The 17,201-nt window shown below is 51.2% G+C and overlaps 1 protein-coding gene across 1 annotated transcript; it reads left to right on the top strand.

Annotated features, from left to right (window-relative positions):
* SLC8B1 (solute carrier family 8 member B1) lies at window positions 1–16,849 on the top strand. Its single transcript, XM_075898214.1, has 15 exons — window positions 1–1,406; window positions 6,287–6,439; window positions 6,799–6,851; window positions 7,499–7,555; window positions 8,576–8,682; window positions 9,486–9,653; window positions 9,840–9,947; window positions 10,052–10,114; window positions 10,520–10,650; window positions 11,499–11,640; window positions 12,478–12,599; window positions 12,949–13,102; window positions 14,028–14,108; window positions 15,396–15,460; window positions 16,092–16,849. Exons 1-15 carry the CDS (start codon window positions 1,215–1,217, stop codon window positions 16,287–16,289), a joined length of 1,794 nt encoding a protein of 597 aa, XP_075754329.1. The 5' UTR covers window positions 1–1,214; the 3' UTR covers window positions 16,290–16,849.
* The last annotated feature ends 352 nt before the right edge of the window (window positions 16,850–17,201 follow it).

Genomic DNA, 17,201 nt, shown 5'->3' on the forward strand with positions numbered 1-17,201 from the left:
GAGGCTGGCCCTTGTCGGTGTCTGAAGAGGAAAGCGGCTGAGACCGGCGGAGGGGTTGGTCGCCTGCTCGCTCTATGGGAATTAGCTGCCTGGATACACGTGAGCAGAGCCCGGCCGCCGCAGGCCAAGCATCAGCCCCGCGCAGGCGAGCCCTGGAAGAACGTACTGGAGCTGGCTGCTACGAGTGCTTGGAGCCGCCGCGGCCGGGGGAAGCGAAGTTCCCTACAGAAAGGGACGCTTTAGGGTGGGTCCCCACTGCTCGCTCGTATTTGTAAAGTTTATGGCCTGGATTAAACGTGCCCGAGCTTTCCTGGGGGCCCCCCCTCGGCCGCTGCTCAGGGTCCAGAGAGGTGGCCAGGTTCAGCTTTTGCAATGTCCAAGTTTTATCCTGGAGTCCGGGCGACCTGGGTCATGGTTGACATAAGCCTCGGGCGGGCCAGCCTTGTTTACTTCGCTGCGTGCTGATGCAGGCGTTTTGCAAGCCCTGGACAGGAAGACAATTCCACAGGCTTTGATGACACCTTTCAAGCTGGAAGGACCAGATATTTTCCTTTTAACCCCTCGCTTTCCGGAGGCGTTTCGCAGCCTGTATATAAACAGGCATCCAGATCACAACGACTGTGCTGCCCAGTGCGAATGACAAGGAACCCCGCCGGGAAGCCAGGTGTTCTATCCCATTGCTGCTAGTCCAGCAGAATGGGGCGTGGGCTGCTTTAAAGGTTCCTGTGTGCTTCATCCAGGAGCCAGCCACATTTCTCGATACGCTGTAGAAAGGACATTGTGTGGTATTTGAGGATGAAGAAATTCTGCCTTCTCTGCTAGTTCTGTTTGACTTTCGCTGTAACCTTTTTTTTAACCCTTCCCTGTCTTTGTTAATCTTTCGCTCTTCCGTGGATGCTCCAAAGGGAGGTTAAGGAGTTCTGCCTGCTACAGTTTATTTGCCTTTTTATCCCTGTCAAGAAATCTGTGTGTAAAAGAATCCTAGGTCCTGTGGCAGCACAGTCCTGTGCAAACATTAATTGGCCTGCACATTACTTCTCTATTTCCATCAACGGCTGAAACGTCCCAGCTTGCAAAATTTACCAAAGAGACCTCCTGCCCAAGGAACTCACTGTTGGAGATACTGATCCAGGAGAAGCCGAGGTGCCATAATAGTTCAAAGGACTGGTTTTAGAGTTAGAAGGAGGTGCATTGAACTCTGACACAGCCTCAGGATGGCAGTGAGGTCTGAGGGCCTGAAGGCTTTCTGGATTCTGGGTGTGCTCTGGATGCTGAGCTGCAGTGCTGCTGTTTCAAGAGCTGTTGCTAGATCACAAGGTGTTGGGAGCCAAATGCCTGCCCATCTGGAAATCGGGAGAGAGGCTGATGGCATCCGGTATGCCCACCACCAGGGCAAGACTATTGATGTAAGTATCTGAGCTCTTTGGGTACAGCCGGGATAGTTCAGACTGACAGAGCACTAGAAGAGGGGCTTCCACTGTCTTTGGGGTCAGATTTTTAGCTGGTGTAAATCAGCAGTGCTACACTGGCATCAGCTGAGAATTAACTTCTTGTGCAGTCTGCCCCATGGTACCTACCATGTCCCTTCCTGGGGCAGGAATTCCTCCAGCAGAGGATAGGAGTGGGTTTGTTACAGGTCTCCCCCCCCTTTCCCTCCTCGTCTTTCAAACCTGAGCAGGCTCACCTTCTCTGGAAAGTGCTGAGATGTACAGGTGGAAAGCACCAACCCAGTATTATTATCCTAATGCATTAACATGCTGTGCTTGGACTGTAGAGACCATGAGAGGTTAGGTGAAAGAGAGGGCAGCATTTACGGTTCCTAGACAGCCAGAGGGATAGCTTTTGTGCCTGCACCTACCCAGAAGTTGCCCTGGAGGAGCTGGCAGGACACTGACTAGGCCCTGCATGTATTACATCTGTGTTAGTAACAGAAGTGAGTAGTAAACTGAGTGATAGGAGGAATGGGAAGGGTAAGCTGCAGAGAGATCTGGAGGAAGGAGTAGCTGCCTCTGATCAAAGCCTCATTAACATATATACGGGTCCTGCTTGGTTTGTTCACAATGATATGGGGTACTACCTGCTGATTCACCCTGTTGATGTCAGGCCTAGGGAACAGCCAAGCGGTAAGTTCCATTTACCAATTTGTTAGATTTTTACCATTAAGTAGAGCTTTAAGGTGAGGAAATGATTGAGGCCAGAGGCTGAGGAGCAGTGCAGTTGCTTCCCAGCAGCACATTAACGCTCTGGTGTAACCTATCATTGACCTGCTCATAGGACTACCTCTCCACAAGAATTGTGAATTCCCCAGATTGGCTGGTGGGGGGGCAGATAGGAGCTTTATATTCAGCCACTCCCTTAGCTGGATGTTTGTCTCCCGTACTGTCCAAGATTAGCATTTGCAGTCATTTACTGAGCCTAAATTCTTTGTGCTGGTTTGGCAGGCTAAGACTTTTGCCACAGTCTTTCCCATGTGATTTTCGTCAGTAGGTCAATGCAGTCCCTGTAACTGCAGGTAAGCAAAAGTGACCGCTGTTCTTTCAGAACTGTGGGTAGTTAAAGCTAAAACTGGCTTTCTGTTTAGCATGTGATTTTTCCAAATGTGCCAAAATCATGGGAGTATTTGGATTGACTTGAAATGGGATCCAGCATAACATTAAGGGTCCAAACTGGGGTTGAGTTGCACAAGATACAGCCAGCCCACTTTAAATAAATGAGACTCCCATAACGTCAGCATTTTATGATTCTTATAACAGTTTTTACAGTTAAGATATTGTGTGGGAAGTGCTATTACCCAGTTAGTGAGTTAGTGTGTAGATGTGCGATATGGGGCATATATGTGGCACTTGTGGATGTCATATGAGCACGAGTTAAGTACCCATTGCAGTAATCTCAAGGGAGTTAAGTGGAAGGAAGATAGTAATCAGAACAAAGGGAACAATGTTTTTTATCTCAAGCCAGGCCTAGGCCGGAGACATGTGCTTTATGCCACTGGAAAGCACAGCTCCAGGTCTAACGCTCTGGCTTTGCAAGATTACTGCATCTTTGAAAGCTGTGCTGTTGAGTGACAGCAAACTGCAACTTTGTGGTCTCTCTTGCTGGCTAAGCACATGGCTGGAAACTCATCAGTGGCTTTACTGATAACGCCTCTTGATGGGTTTTGAAGATCCCCAGAGAAACTGTCCTAGCTCAGCAGAGAGCAAGCAGTGTATTCAACCTAACCTCTCTGAAAAGGAAAGATTTGGAAAGGAAGCCAGCAGCATCCACGGACTTTCTGGAATTTCAGAAATTCATAGAAGCTCGATCTCTTCTGACCTTATGCTGCTCAGTTTGATTCAATTCCTTAGCATCTAGCATTAGCTCAAGACTGATGCACTGTAGCAGCCTTCCCTCCTCAGGACCGACAACAAATCAATGCAGTTCTTCCCTTTGAAATGACCGGGATGAGTCTAGGTGTACTTTTTTAGACTTCCCTACTTCCCCTGCAATTCAATTTTCATACCAAAGACACTAAGATTCATGCAGCTCTGGAAAGCCAAAGAGGGTGGTTTGAAATGATAAAACTGGGGATCACAGCCCGGCAGACTTAACCTCACTGTGCTGCAGCCTACTGGGTAAGGGGCTTTGACATGGGAGACCTGGGTTCTATTCCTGGCTCCGACTTGCTGAGTGACCTTGGAAAAATCATTTCTTCCCAGGGCTTGTGTTCATTTGCAACACAGCAGCTGGCAGACTTCAGTATAGACACTGCCTGTGCAGAAGGGAGGGGGCCAGCCAGTTGATATAATTAATCCACCTTCCTGAGGGGATAGCAAGCTCTGTGGAAGAATTCTCCTGCTGACTTAATGCTGCTTACCTGAGGGTTAACTACATCACTCAGTGTGTGAAACAGCACCTTCTCCCCCAGCAATGTAACTGGGTCAATCTAATTTTCTAGTGCAAACCAGCTGTCAGTTTCTCCATCAGTTAAGTGGAGATAAAGCTGTGGAATCTACTGATGGAGATTGTAGGAGTGAAGTGTTCCCTTTAACTGCTGGTGCAGGCCCTGTTAGCAACTCAGTTTTAGGCCTGCTGGGCCATGTGGCTTCATTCCAGCCCTCACTTGTCAGGACTGCAGCATGCTTATAAGATGGGTGGCTCAGATTGATCAGGCTGCTCCTGCTTGTAGTAATGCAATCAGACCCTCCACCTAGCTCAGCTGGAGGTTTCTGAGATGCTGGCTTTGTATTTAAATGGTGAATAACAGGCTGCGAGGTTAATATCCCCAGTCAGCTTTATCTTTGGAATGGAGTTTCTGGCTCGATGCAGGCCCTAAACGCAACTCTGCCTGGATTATCCTGTCTACACTGAGGATTTATTAACCCAGCAGCTCTAAGTTCTGGTCACAAAGTTCTAGCTCCTTCTCAGTCACTCCTCATGTCCCAAAGAGGCGCTGCATGCTCCAAGGTAGCCAAAAACTCTCCAGCAGGCCCTGTGCACTGACTCTCCCTTGCTGTGCAGAGGGGGAAGCATGCCCTGTCCCGTACTGGCGCAGTCCAAAGTCTGCACCAGAGACACTGGCTGTGTCACACTCACCTGTGGGTCCTTTGGATAGAGTAAGAGAGTGTGAGGGTGTGAAATGATCCCAAGTGTTAGCAGCACAGGCAATGAACTGAGGCTCACACTGCTAGAATTTAAGACATTCAACAACCGAGACAAAGGCTTAGATTCAAGTGTGAAAAATTCTCTACCTTAGCTATACAATGTCAGGGAACCTGACTGTAGCTCCTTAGGCAAGGGTGCAACCAACAGATCTGGTTCCTTTCTGTGACATAATGTATGACCCACTCAGGGGTACATCTAGCGATTGACATCTCCTACAGGGACTGTCTTTCTGTTTGTACAACACCTAGCGCAAATGAGTCATGGTCCAGGATTAGAACAGCTCCTAGGCCAGGGGTCGGTGACCTTTTCAAACCAAAGAGCCAAACGACATCAAAATTCAGAACAAGTGGTCAACAAAGAGCTGTATAAGAATGCCTGTTTGTCCGATTGAAAATATACAACTTAACATGATTGATAATAGCATAAGTGAAAGATTGTACTTGCACACTTATTTAATGGACTTCTGCTGCTGCTGCATCTTTTCACGCATTTCTTTGACGTTTACATCATAACTGGTCACATTCAGGTTCATGCACGCATTGAAGCTACTTGTGGGGATTTTTTTAAACATTTTGAATTAATTTTTAATTTAAGAAGTTGCATGCATTTTAGGCATGACAAGAGAGCCATATTTGGTTCCATACTGAACCGTAAGTTGCAGTCCTCTGCCCTAAGCACTACAGCAATACAAAGAGAGACTTGTGGTGTAAGACTCAGAGGTCCCAGCTTTGATCCTCACGGCTGCTGAGCCAACCTGGCATCAGGCATTACGTGTGCTTTGCCTTCACTGCGTTCTGTCGCTGGGCAGGACCAAAGTGGACAAAAAGGGGATCTGTAAATCTCCCTTTGATTCTTCTAGGTGCAGCCCCACAGGTAGCATCAACAAAGATGGGAGAAGTGGGCAGGACAACATTCGAGAAATGTTGGAGCCTTGTCACCACACAACAGACATGCTTGCCACTGGGAGGGTTTTGTGGAGACAAGCAGCATGGCTGTAGAATTGCAGGTCTCCTGTTGAGCAATGTAGCTGAGGCCCCCCCCAGGTATGACAGTGATGGCACCTGGGTCTCACTGTCCGCTCTATCACTGAGTGAGCTGCCGGGGGAACCTTGGAGAAGTTACTGCCCTACTCCTTGCCCCAGTTTCCATTTTTTCTTGTGGAGTGGGATTGTGTGCTCTTCAGCTCAGGGCATGCTTCTCACAATGAGTCTGTGCAGCTCCTGACACAGCCAGGCCTCCCGCTGCTTGGAATCTGGAGTTAGTACTGTAATACAGGTGGTAAGATCTAGCGCCTTGATCGCACTTTTCAGGCCTAGAAATTAAAGCACTCGAGGTGAAGCTGCTATCATCATCCCCACCTTACAGGGGAGGAAACTCAGGCACAGAGTAGTGACTTGCCTAAAGTCAGTCAGCAAGTTAGTGTCAGAGCCAGGAGGAGATCCCACATTTGAGGTGCAAGCCAGTGCCTACCCACTAGACTATACATCATAGAGAGCACATGGATAGAGATGCCAACCTGCAGCCACATGTTGACCAGCTCAGAGTGAGCAAAGACCAGTGACCCTGCTTTTCAGGGCAAACTTCTGCTATGCCCTGGCTTTCCAGTTGCACAGAAGCTTGGTTTGACTCCTTCTTTGTTGTTTAGTGCTGGGAAGTGTGGAACAAGAAGAGCTCCGACTGGTGCAGCTTCATCCAGACCAACCAGGACTGCCAAATGGACAGCGGCTTCCTCAATTACCTCAACGGGGTCTTCTGTGCCTTCCCCTCCGCACTGTTGCCGCTGGTGGTGACCTTATACGTAAGGATTGCCGCAGGAGAGCGGCTGTGGGAGATAAAGGGGAAAAGCCCCACAAGGAGGGAATGTGAAGGAGAAAACAACTCACCTGCTTGGCAAGGTGGCGGCGAGTGTTAGACACAGGGAAGCACAGCCCTTGGTGGGACCTGCCTCTTGGCCCTGTGAAGAGCCCAGAGGGGAGCAGAGAAAGGCCAGGGCTGGGCACAGCTAAGCACAAAACATCAGCAGCTTCTATCTCTGCCCCCTTTTACTCCCACTGCTATTTTTTGGGGGGAAGAGGGTTACCCAGATGTCCATGTGTTTTATCTTTACCCCTCCCTCTGTGTTCTGCTCTTTGCTAATTCACTGTTGGCTTACTGCAGGTTCTCTGGCTGCTGTATCTGTTCCTCATCCTCGGCGTGACTGCTGAGAAGTTGTGAGTAGTCACTCTGGACAGTTCCTTCCCCTGGGGGGAGAAGGGTGGTGTGGGCAAAATGGGCCAGGCCTCTCGCTTTCAGAACAGTTTCATTGCCTTGTGTCTAGCTCAGGTACAAGCAGGGCTAGAGATGGCCAGCAGGGTGATTCTGCTCCCTGCCACCCCTGCCCTAAAGACAAGAAGTGGCTCCAAACCCTCGTAACCCCAAGCAGGGCCCCATGTGGGGTGCACCTCTGTCTACTTGGGAGAGGGATTTCAGATCTGGACTCTGCTGGAAGCCCCTGCCTCCTGCTCTCTGTCACCTGTGGAGACAGGGGCTGTCAGGACCCTTGTGGCTGCTGGTGTGCAATCTAAATGCAGCGTGCAGAGCAGCACTACTGAGCGGCTGCAAGTCAGGGCTAAGGTGCATCGACAGAGCTGAGTGTGGAGGGAGGCTGGGACTGGAGCAGCAGGGGAGAGACTATGCAGGGAGGTGCAGGACCTTCCCACATTATCTTGTCTACACCTCACTGGTTCCAGCCAGGCTGACCAGCCTCTGCCTGCTCTGAGCCTTGGTATTCATTAGCTGATAAACAGACTGGATTGTTCTCTCAGTAGCGCCAGCGATTGAGACTCATTCTATGTTCTTGCGTCTTCTCTCCTTCTAGCTTTTGCCCCAATTTGTCTGCGATCTCCATCAATCTGAGACTGGCTCACAACGTAGCAGTATCCTTCTGATCGCCATTCACCCTGGGCCACGGTTGCTGGGAGAACAGATAGCAGAAAAAAACAGGGAGGAGGGGAAGCAAGTAAGGGCCAATTTCAAATGCAGAGCAACAGCAAGAAAATAGGGGAAACGCCTGAGAATGTGAAAGTGCAGGGTGTGTATGGAGAGTGGTGGACAGGGGAGAGCAACCATGGCTCTGGTGTGTCAGGAGAGAAGGGAGACATTCATGTCATGGCTGTGTTGGCAGGGGGCAGCTGGCCAAAGCCAAGGACTGGCTAGAAATGAATGTTAGAAACCCTATTAGAACACTGGCCTTCATTACCTGAACCAGCCAGCTACTAGCCCCTGGGAAAATCTACCTGCCAACAGCTGGTCTGTAAGAATGAAGATGGGGGAATGAGGATGCAAGGAGAGGGTGGTCTATCTCCAGTGAGTCCAGGTGCAGTGAAGTCCCTGCTAGCAGTCACCATCCAGAGAGCTCAAAAATCTCTGGATGAGATAAGGGCCAGGCAGGGGATTTGCACATGGCCTCAGTGCCGGTTTGACTCTAACTCTGCTCCCTTTGAAGCCAGGAGGGGGTTTTGTCCAGAGATCAATGGGAACAAAGATAGGTTGGTGCTTTCCAGATTCTCATGCACTATTGCAAAGCCAGGTCAGGAGTCATGAAGCTCTGAGCACAGTGGCAGTGTCCTGCTTTAGTCCCCTGAATTACTGTCGCACCTTCTGTCCAGAGCCATGTTGTCCAAAACAGGCCCACAGCATTATCCCTGTTTTACAGAAGGAGTAACTGAGGCAAAGAGGTCACCCAGCAAGCCAGCGACAGCATGGGGTGTGCAAACGAGATCTGCCACAGGGTGGGCCAGACTGTCTCAGCTGTGTTCCCCGGTGGGAATTCCTGGGGCCTGGATGGCAGGAGCCGTCTTTTCTGCACTTTGAGTAGCAGCACCTGTAGGAAAGAGGGAGGGGACTAGATTGGAAAAGGTTCAGCATCCACACTTCCTTGACATTCTCCTCTTCATGGCGTCACCTTCCTGGCCTTTGGGAACGGTGCTCCAGATGTCTTCAGTGCTGTGGTGGCCTTCTCTGACCCCCGGACTGCTGGGCTGGCTATTGGCGCTCTCTTTGGTATGGAGAAGCACCCTTGCCCGTTGTGTTCACACTTCCCTTCAAGGACCACAATGTGCTTGGCTGAGGCTAGCCAGTCCCTCTCCGTGCACGTCCCCCTCCTCTGCCTCGGCTTTAGCTTCCTTCCTGTTTTACTTTTCTTGTGTCTGCTCCAGAGATGACCACTTCAGAGCTCCCTCTGTGCACGGGGCTTTCCTAACCAACGTCCCATCACCCCCACATCTCTGCAGAGCTTTGGGCATGTGTCCTAACTTTCAGTCCCTTGCCCCAGTAGACAGGGTGGCCTCCTGTGGGACTGCGGTGGGTGCTGATGCATCACCTGGCCAGCATGAGATGCTGTTGGTTCATACTGCCAGTCAGCTCCTCACTCCGATTTGTCTGGCCCCCGAGGAAGTGGGGAACGTGACTATGACTTTGCCCTTGTCCTGGGCCATGGCCAGGGCTTGCTGTGAGGTGTGTTCCATAAATTATTTTAAAATAAATTATAAATAAAATACATTAATGGAGATTGCCTATCTCCTAGAACTGGAAGTGACTTCAAAGCTCATTGAGTCCAGTCCCCTGTCTTCACAGCAGGACCAAGTACCATCCCTTACAAATTTTTGCCCCAAATCCCTAAATGGCCTCTGCGAGGATTGAACTTACAACCCTGGGTTTAACAGGCTAATGCTCAAACCACTGAGCTATCCCTCCTCCCCACACACACACACACACACACAGTTGCCCTTGCAGCTGTTGAGTGCCAAGGAACCAGAGGGACTCTCCTGGCAGCAGCGCTGACTTGGCCACGTTTGTGTTCACAGGTGCGGGTGTGTTTGTGACCACGGTGGTGGCTGGCGGGATTGCCCTGCTCAGACCCTTCATGGTGGCCTCCAGGCCGTTCCTCAGGGATGCCATTTTCTACATGGTGGCCGTGTTCCTGACCTTCGCCATGCTGTACTTCAGGAGGATCACGCTGGCAGGGGCTCTGAGTAAGTGACCAGCCTGCTGCAAACCGCTCTGGTGGGGCAGAGAGCCAGTGGCAGTAAACACCACCAGTAGGAGCACTTTTGATGAGTGTAAGAGAGTGGCAGGTAGAAGGTGAGATTGTGTGGCTGCAGGGGGCCGTGTGGATGCAGGAGTCTGAGTGGTGAGCCATTTCCTCTTCTCTTGACCAGGCTATCTTGGGCTGTACGTCTTCTACGTCCTCACAGTTGTGATCTGCACCTGGATCCATAGGAGGCAGCGTGGTGATGGGGTGTCCCCTGCTGGCTCCGGACAGCCAGGTAAGGGAGTTGCCATGCTCTGGGCCCGCTACGCCTGTTGGGTCCCCATGAACAACTTGCACTCTGGAGATCCTTCAACGCACCCCTTCTCTTGTCTCCTCCAGAGCATCTGTCCAACCCAGAAGATGAGGATTCCCCCCCACCAAGTGTTGACAGCGGGGAGTATGGTAGGTCTTTTCCTGGTTAGCTGGTACCATGTTTTCCATCTCCATCACCATGAGTAGGCAGAGTGGGCCATGAACACACGTGACATGAGTGGCTCTCCGGTTGGCCATGCTTGTGATTGGAGAGCCTGGGGCTTAGTGAATAGGGAGAATAGATTTTCCTTGAATGTCAGGACAATAGTGGTTCTAAGCTGGAGCTGGGCTGAGGAAGGGGCACCTACCTACATGTGCGTCTCCAAAGAGGCAGAGTGTGCACAGCTCTCTGACAAACCTTGGGAAAAAGAGGAGCCGGGTCAGAGACCCGGGTACAACACAGGGAGCAGCTCCAGCACAGTTTGGAGGGCCTGGGTGTCCCATGCGGTGTCTGTAACTGTGAAGTGAAACTCAGCCTTTGTGCCTCTCTTATAGAGGAGGAATACCGGCCCCTGCTCCCCTCCGAGGAGGGGACTTTACAGATCCTGACCAAGTCCCTGAACCCCCTGGATCACAGGAAGTGGAGGAGGAAATCCTGCTACTGGAGACTCTTCAAGATTTTCAAGGTGCCTTGGTCACAGTCCCTCTTTAGCCCTGTAGTGTGTGGGGTGGGAGGCTGGGTTCGGGGTGCGGACTGATGTGGGACACCCAACCAAGCAGAACCTCATTGCTGAGGATATGGACAATTCACCCCACCTTCTTCCAGTCTCAGCCCCCGGGGGAGGAGGCAGCATCTTGAAGGATGGAAGCTTGAGCATGCTGGCCGAGCTGTCAGGACTCTGCTATGATATAGCCCCTGAGCAGCATGTTCTGTGTCTGCTGGATACAAGCAGAGGGTTGCTGGTCCAGGAGACAAGTGTCTGGGAGCTGGCCTGGAAAGGAACTGGGGATAGAAGTGAAAGGCCCCAGGCTCCCATCACTCCACCAGTTTCTCTCTGGAGGCAGAGGCCTTACCCCACATCCATTCCAAAGGAGTCTGGCTGGGTCCCGCAGGACTGCACTGAGCCCTCTGACCTCTTTCCAGCTGAGCGCTTTCCAGACAGGGACAGCCAAGTGCAGAGGTAGCCAACCCAGACAGCGAGGCCCGGGTGCCTAAAGGGAAGCAGCCCAAATCCACGGTTGGGCATCTCCATAAATGGCCTGTTTTCAGAAAGGGAGCCTCCGCCCCCAAGGACGAGTCAGTAAGGCCGGGATCTTCCTTTGAAAGTATTGGCCACTGAATCATCCGTGCGGTGCTGGAGCCACATGAGGGGGCATCCCATGAACCTCGGCTTTGGAGAGCGGATGTTCTGTGACTGTCCGGCTAAGCAAGGCTGGGGTCTGCGTGCAGAAGGCTGCGGTCGGCTGCTCTGTTGGGCCCATCTGCAAGTCCAGCCTCATGTCAGCTGCCTCCTTGTGGGCGGTCTCTTCCCAGATGCCAGTGGAGTTTGTGATGTTGCTCACAGTGCCTGTGGTGGATCCCGATCAGGAGGACCAGAACTGGAAGAGACCTCTTAACTGCCTGCACCTGATCACCAGCCCCTTGGTTTGCATCCTCACGCTGAAATCTGGAGCCTGTAAGAACCCTGGCTTACTCCCAGTAGTACCCCTGTAAGCAGTGCGGCTCACTTGGCTTTGCAGCTGGAATTGAAGGGAGCAAGTGCAGCTGCACGAAAGTTGAGGGCTGAGGTGCTTGAGTACAATCGTGCTGGAAATCTAGGCATTGTGCAACCGATTCTCAGGCTGCTCGGCTCACTTCCTTGTTGTGGGGACAGGGTGGGCAGGAAGGAGATGGGAAGGTCAGCTACAATACTTCTGAGTCCCAGCTTCTGACAGTCCTGCACAACCCCCCTCAGCTCTGAGCTACAGGAACTGAGAATTGTGTAGGGGGTGGCCAGGAAAGCAGAGGCTCCGTTTGTTCTGCAAGGGCAAAAAAGATCAAGTTGAGGAGTCTGTCCTGCCCCAGGCAGTCCCCACTGCAGTACAGTGGTGCTTTGTTTCTAATCAGCACTGTTCCCCTATCCAGAGGTGGCTGAATTTCAGTGTGTGGGGAAATCCTCAGCTGCTGCAAAGCTGGTATATTTGACTTTGGTGCAGTTGCTCTGATCACAGCACTGGGGAGGGGAGGAGGTTTTGGGAAGGGAGTGGGGCGAGTGCAGAGTGCACTGTGCTCTGGCAGTCCTCACCAGCAGCGTTGCCCCTAGGGGGCCAGAGTCAAGCTTATAGGCTAATGTAACTTAAACGAAGGATCCTGACCATATAGATTTGGGGGCCTTGAGCGCCACTGAGGACTGAGACTCTGCTTTCTTCCCGGGGCTCTCAGGAGAGACCATTGCGGGGCCTGAGGGACGGTTGGTGTCCAGCGGGGCCAGGCTGCGCCAATTCCCACCAGGGTTTCTTTCCCTCCCGTGCAGATGGGCTGTATAAAATCCAGGACGTCTTCCCAGTCTGGGGCCTGACACTCCTGATTGGCACTTTCCTGGCCACAACAGTCTTCTGCACTACAAAGAATGAAGAGCCACCCAAGTACCACTGTGTAAGCACCCCAGGCATACAGCTCTGCGGCTGGAGGACCCTCTCCATCCTCTCTTCAGCTCTATGGCCACAGGGACCCTGCTCCTCAGCTTCGTAGCTGAAGGGACCCTTCCCCGACTGCTCTCCACTCAGCCCATGTCTGGGAAGAGCCACAAGTCATCGAGTGCCTGGGCCTGGCTCCTCTTCTGGCTGCCTGTGGGGGAAAATCTGGGATCCAGGGCCTGGCTAGCTGTGAATTGCCCATCAATAGAGGGAGGGGCCCATTTCTTGCCTAGTGCTGGCGTGAAGAGGGCATGGCAGAGCTGCTCTGGAGGTGCTCTCTCACAGTACTGCCCTGTCTCTCCTGGCAGCTGTTTGCCTTCCTGGGTTTCATAGCCAGCGCCCTGTGGATCAACGCAGTTGCCACGGAGGTGGTCAATGTCCTGCGGACCTTAGGAGTGGTTTTCCAGCTGAGCAACACTGTGCTGGGCCTGACACTGCTGGCCTGGGGGAACAGCATCGGAGGTGAGTGGCTCCACATGCAGCGCAGAGGGGGATTTCCCAGTGCAGACTGGCAGCTTGGCCCTGAAGCCAGGGGCAGGAATTTTAGTCTGGATCTAGTCAGCTGCGGTCATAGCAAAAGCAGTGACGTTGGCAGCTGCTGCAGATGAAGACCATACCTCCCTCTGTTCTCCAGCAGGATGAGGTGCTTGATCGAGCCTGGCTTTCATGCCTGCCAGTGGCAGTGATTGGTGGCTTCCATTACCACTCTTAACGCCATGAGTAGTTGACAGCTGATTTGAACACGTGGCACCCTTCATTAAGCAGGTCTCCTTCAGCTACAGCTCCCCACCCTACACCCGCCTGGCTTCAGGGTGGAGAGGAGAGGGGTCATTTGCATTTAAAGTAGGAACTTCCCATCTCCACAGCTGCAGCATGTAGCCGATTCCCCAGGGTACAGATCATGCTGCAGAGCGCAGAGGCTGCTGTATATCGGGAGATCCAGGACTTTGCCACTGTGTTGATCTCTTTGTTCCAGCCAGCTGTAGCTAGGTGGTGGCATTTCCAGCAAAGTTACGAGTGGGAAGCAGTCCCAGTGTTACAGATCACTTAGGGGCTGGTAGCCCGTGTCCTTTGCTTGTCTCCACAGAGGTGCTAGGGCTCCACTGCCAGCAGAGTGCGTCTACCCTGCCTGAGTCAGAGTTTGCTGGTGCAACCTGCATCTAAGCCCAGAGGCTTTGCTAACGTATGCTATGCAGTGTTGCTGGGACCTCATGTCTGAGGAGGGGTCCATTCCTTGACAATGAAAATATCCATATCCCACCTGGGGACACCTCAGAAGAAGCCTCCCTTGAGACTGAGCCTTCCTCATGTCACGTCTCACGAGCTTGGAGACTGCCGTCTGCAACAATGGTGCACGTGGACAATGTTCCTTGTTCTTCATTTGCAGACACTTTCTCAGACCTCACCATGGCGCGGCACGGATACCCTCGCATGGCCTTCTCTGCTTGCTTTGGGGGCATCATCTTCAGTATCCTTTCAAGCGAGATCTTCTTTGGGCAACTGCTAAATCAGGCAACATGGGCTAGTGGGTAAAGCTTTGAACTGGACCTCAGGAATTCAGGATTCTGTTCACAGCTCTGCCATTGACCTGCTGGGTAACTTTGGGCAAGATTCTGTACCTTCTATTTTCCCACCTGTAAAACAGGGCTAACAATACAGACCTCCTTTGAAAAGTACTCTGACAACTGGTTTTATTAAACTTGTGCTAAGGGGTTTTCCTCTACGTAATAGTCTATAATTCTTTTCTTTTCCAACTAGCTATCCAGCTGCAGGCTCCGTGTTAGTCCCCTAGGGGAGTTGTAGCTTTGCATGGGGACACAAAGAAATCTCATCTAGCTGCAGTGAGCCCACACAAGAGGTTTGGTTGTGGGTAGGGTGGCTGGATGCACTAAGCCAGTTTCCAGAGTGAAGACTAGCTTTAGGAAGGAGCTTGCGGGGATTGAGGCATTTGGCAGTGCCCAGGAAACTTACACCAACTCTCCCAGGGTTTGCATGAGCTTAACTTTGATTTTTAGGGCAACCACCCACCTGCCATCCCTGCCAACATAGCTGCAAATAGCCAGTAAATCAGAGCCTAAGTTGGACTTTGAACTTCTGGTGTTCACGGTGCCTCAGACCATTAGCCTTTGCACCGCTCATGCCAGGAAGGCAGCAGTAACTACACTGCTCTGAAGGGAAAACAGGACTACAGAGACTGACTTGGCTCAATCCATGTGGCAAGTTAGGGCTGAGGCAGGATTAGACCTCAGGAGTCCCTGGCACTAACCTGCATACACTTTCCGAAGCTATGCTGAAAGATGCACATTCAGCACCTGCTTTTGGTTGCAGCCTTCCATGAGGCAAGCCCCACTCTTTGATCAGGGGAACTTAGGCTCAGAACCCATTTGCCCAGAAGACTCCAGGAGGAGTTAGCCTGACTCAGCACTAAAGGTGCCATTTTTACTCCTGCTCAGTTCATCTGAAATAAGTGTAGGGTCTCCACCATGGTAGCAGTTCAGAGCAGAGGTGCAGCTGGCTTGTAGCCAGGTCTCAGAGTTATTCAGAGGTATTGGACTGTAGGCTGCTGGTGAAAATAAGCCTTTTCTCTAGTGAATGTGTGGGGACAGGCCACAGCTGTCTGTTCCTTCCTTCTGTGGCAGGTTACAGAGGTCCAACCTATTTCTCACCCCATGGTCCAGCTGGTGTTGGGACTCCTTTTGTCCCCAGGGCCAGTTCCATTTCCTGTAGGGCTTTTCTTTCCTGAGCCGGACCACAGATATGCTGGTAGGAGTGGGACTGGGCTGTTTGCTGCAGATGACAACCAGTCAGCTGGTGGTAAAGGTAGGGCTCTCTTGCTGACCTCATGCTCCTCCTGTGCTCTGGGAGAGGGCTTGTCTTGCTTTCACTTACCTGCTCTGGACAAGTGAGATACATTGGTTGAACCACCAATGCCTGTTCATGTTACAGCTTCACCAATGCCTGTACATGTTACAGCTTGTGATGGTGAGTGGGGACATATCAGAGCAGCTATATATCTGTATGCTAGAGGTAAACACTCATCGCTGAATGGCAGAAGACAGCTGAAAGAGGAGGGTGAGACCATTCCCACATTTAGGGTCAGGTAGAGTGGTTGGCCCCACATTGAGGACAAGGATTATTCTGGACTTTTTAGAATTGATCTTGGAGGTTGTCATAAGGGCACCTGTTTCTGGCAGATGCCTCCAAGTGATACAAGGTTAAGCAGTGGTATATAAAACTAGGGATGTAAAATTCTGTGTAATTGGTTAACTGGTTAAACCTCTGATGCACCTGGGCCTACCAACCAGTAGGCATCACCCTTAACAGTGATGCTTCCTGATTAACCTTTCACATCCTTAATATAAACCTCCAGCACTAATGCACTGTATTGATGGACTGGCACCTGAAGAAACCATGTGGCACCAATAATTAACTCCTGCCTTTTCTTTTGCAGCTGGAGCTGGATGGCCTTCTGGTCTGGATTCTGGCTGGAGCACTGGGGCTGAGCCTAGTGTTTTCCTTCATATCAGTGCCAGCTCAGTGCTTCCAGGTGGGCAGAGGGTATGGTATCTGCCTTCTCCTCTACTACTTGGCCTTCCTCACAGTAGCTTTGCTGACAGAGTTCAAGGTGATCCGGCTCACAACCCTCTGATGACATCTTGCCTCGAAGGACCTGCCATGTATGTTGTGAGAATGGTGGTTGGAGGCTGAAGAGCCCACAAGACTTGGACTAAGCTTCTGATTATGAAGGGGAAAGAGCTGGTGGTGGGATGGGCAGATGCAGGCAAGCAGCTGGCATGAGTCTCTGCACCTGTGCTGGCTGGGCCAGTTCCAGTGAATCACTGAAAGAGGTACCACCAGTATGTGGGAGACTGTGCTGCCTTCCTTGCAAACACAGCTCTGGAAGTGTGTCTATTTCTCTCAGCTGAAGGTATGACACCTGGAATTTCCCACAGTCCTGGGGCATGCTTTGGAGCCTGTACATTAAGGTTCTAGTGACATTTCCACCACAGGAAAGGAAGCCAGTGCTGCAGGAGTTGAGGCTACATTGGTGCTCAGACTATACCCAGAGCTCAATCCAGGGCTACTGCGACACCATCCCTGGGATTCTACTAGCAGCATTTACCGTTCCACTTGATTTTAAAATAAAGGAATTATTTAGATTTAGAATAGGTTTTTTTTTAATTAAATAAAGATTTGTTTTAAAAGGAAGCCTTTGCACTGCATTTTAACTGAGGGTAAATGGAAACACCTGTTGCCTTAAGTGGAATTTTGCAGCGGCACAGAAAGGGTACATATACACAGAAGGGCTTAACTTGAAATAAGCTATGAAAATTGAGCTACATCAGTGGCATAGCTTATTTTGAAAATGGGAGCACCTACATTGCACTTTTTTCAAAATAGAGCACTCTTCCCCTAACTTCCCTTACTCCTTGTACAATGAGGGTTACATGAGTTGGAGTAAGAAGTCCTCCTCCAGCTTGTCAGTATTTCAACATTATTTTGAAAAAACTGCCGACTGTGTAGCCAGGGACGGTTATTTTGAAATAACACGAGTTATTTC

This window comes from Pelodiscus sinensis, chromosome 15, assembly GCF_049634645.1.
Source record: "Pelodiscus sinensis isolate JC-2024 chromosome 15, ASM4963464v1, whole genome shotgun sequence".
NCBI classification, from domain to species: Eukaryota; Metazoa; Chordata; order Testudines; family Trionychidae; genus Pelodiscus; species Pelodiscus sinensis.

Coding starts and splice junctions, on each gene's coding strand:
- SLC8B1 (XM_075898214.1), top strand. CDS start 1,215: ATGGCAGTGAGGTCTGAGGGCCTGAAGGCTTTCTGGATTCTGGGTGTG. Junction 10,115..10,519: donor TGTTGACAGCGGGGAGTATG/GTAGGTCTTTTC, acceptor CCTCTCTTATAG/AGGAGGAATACCGGCCCCTG. Junction 15,461..16,091: donor CCAGTCAGCTGGTGGTAAAG/GTAGGGCTCTCT, acceptor TTTCTTTTGCAG/CTGGAGCTGGATGGCCTTCT.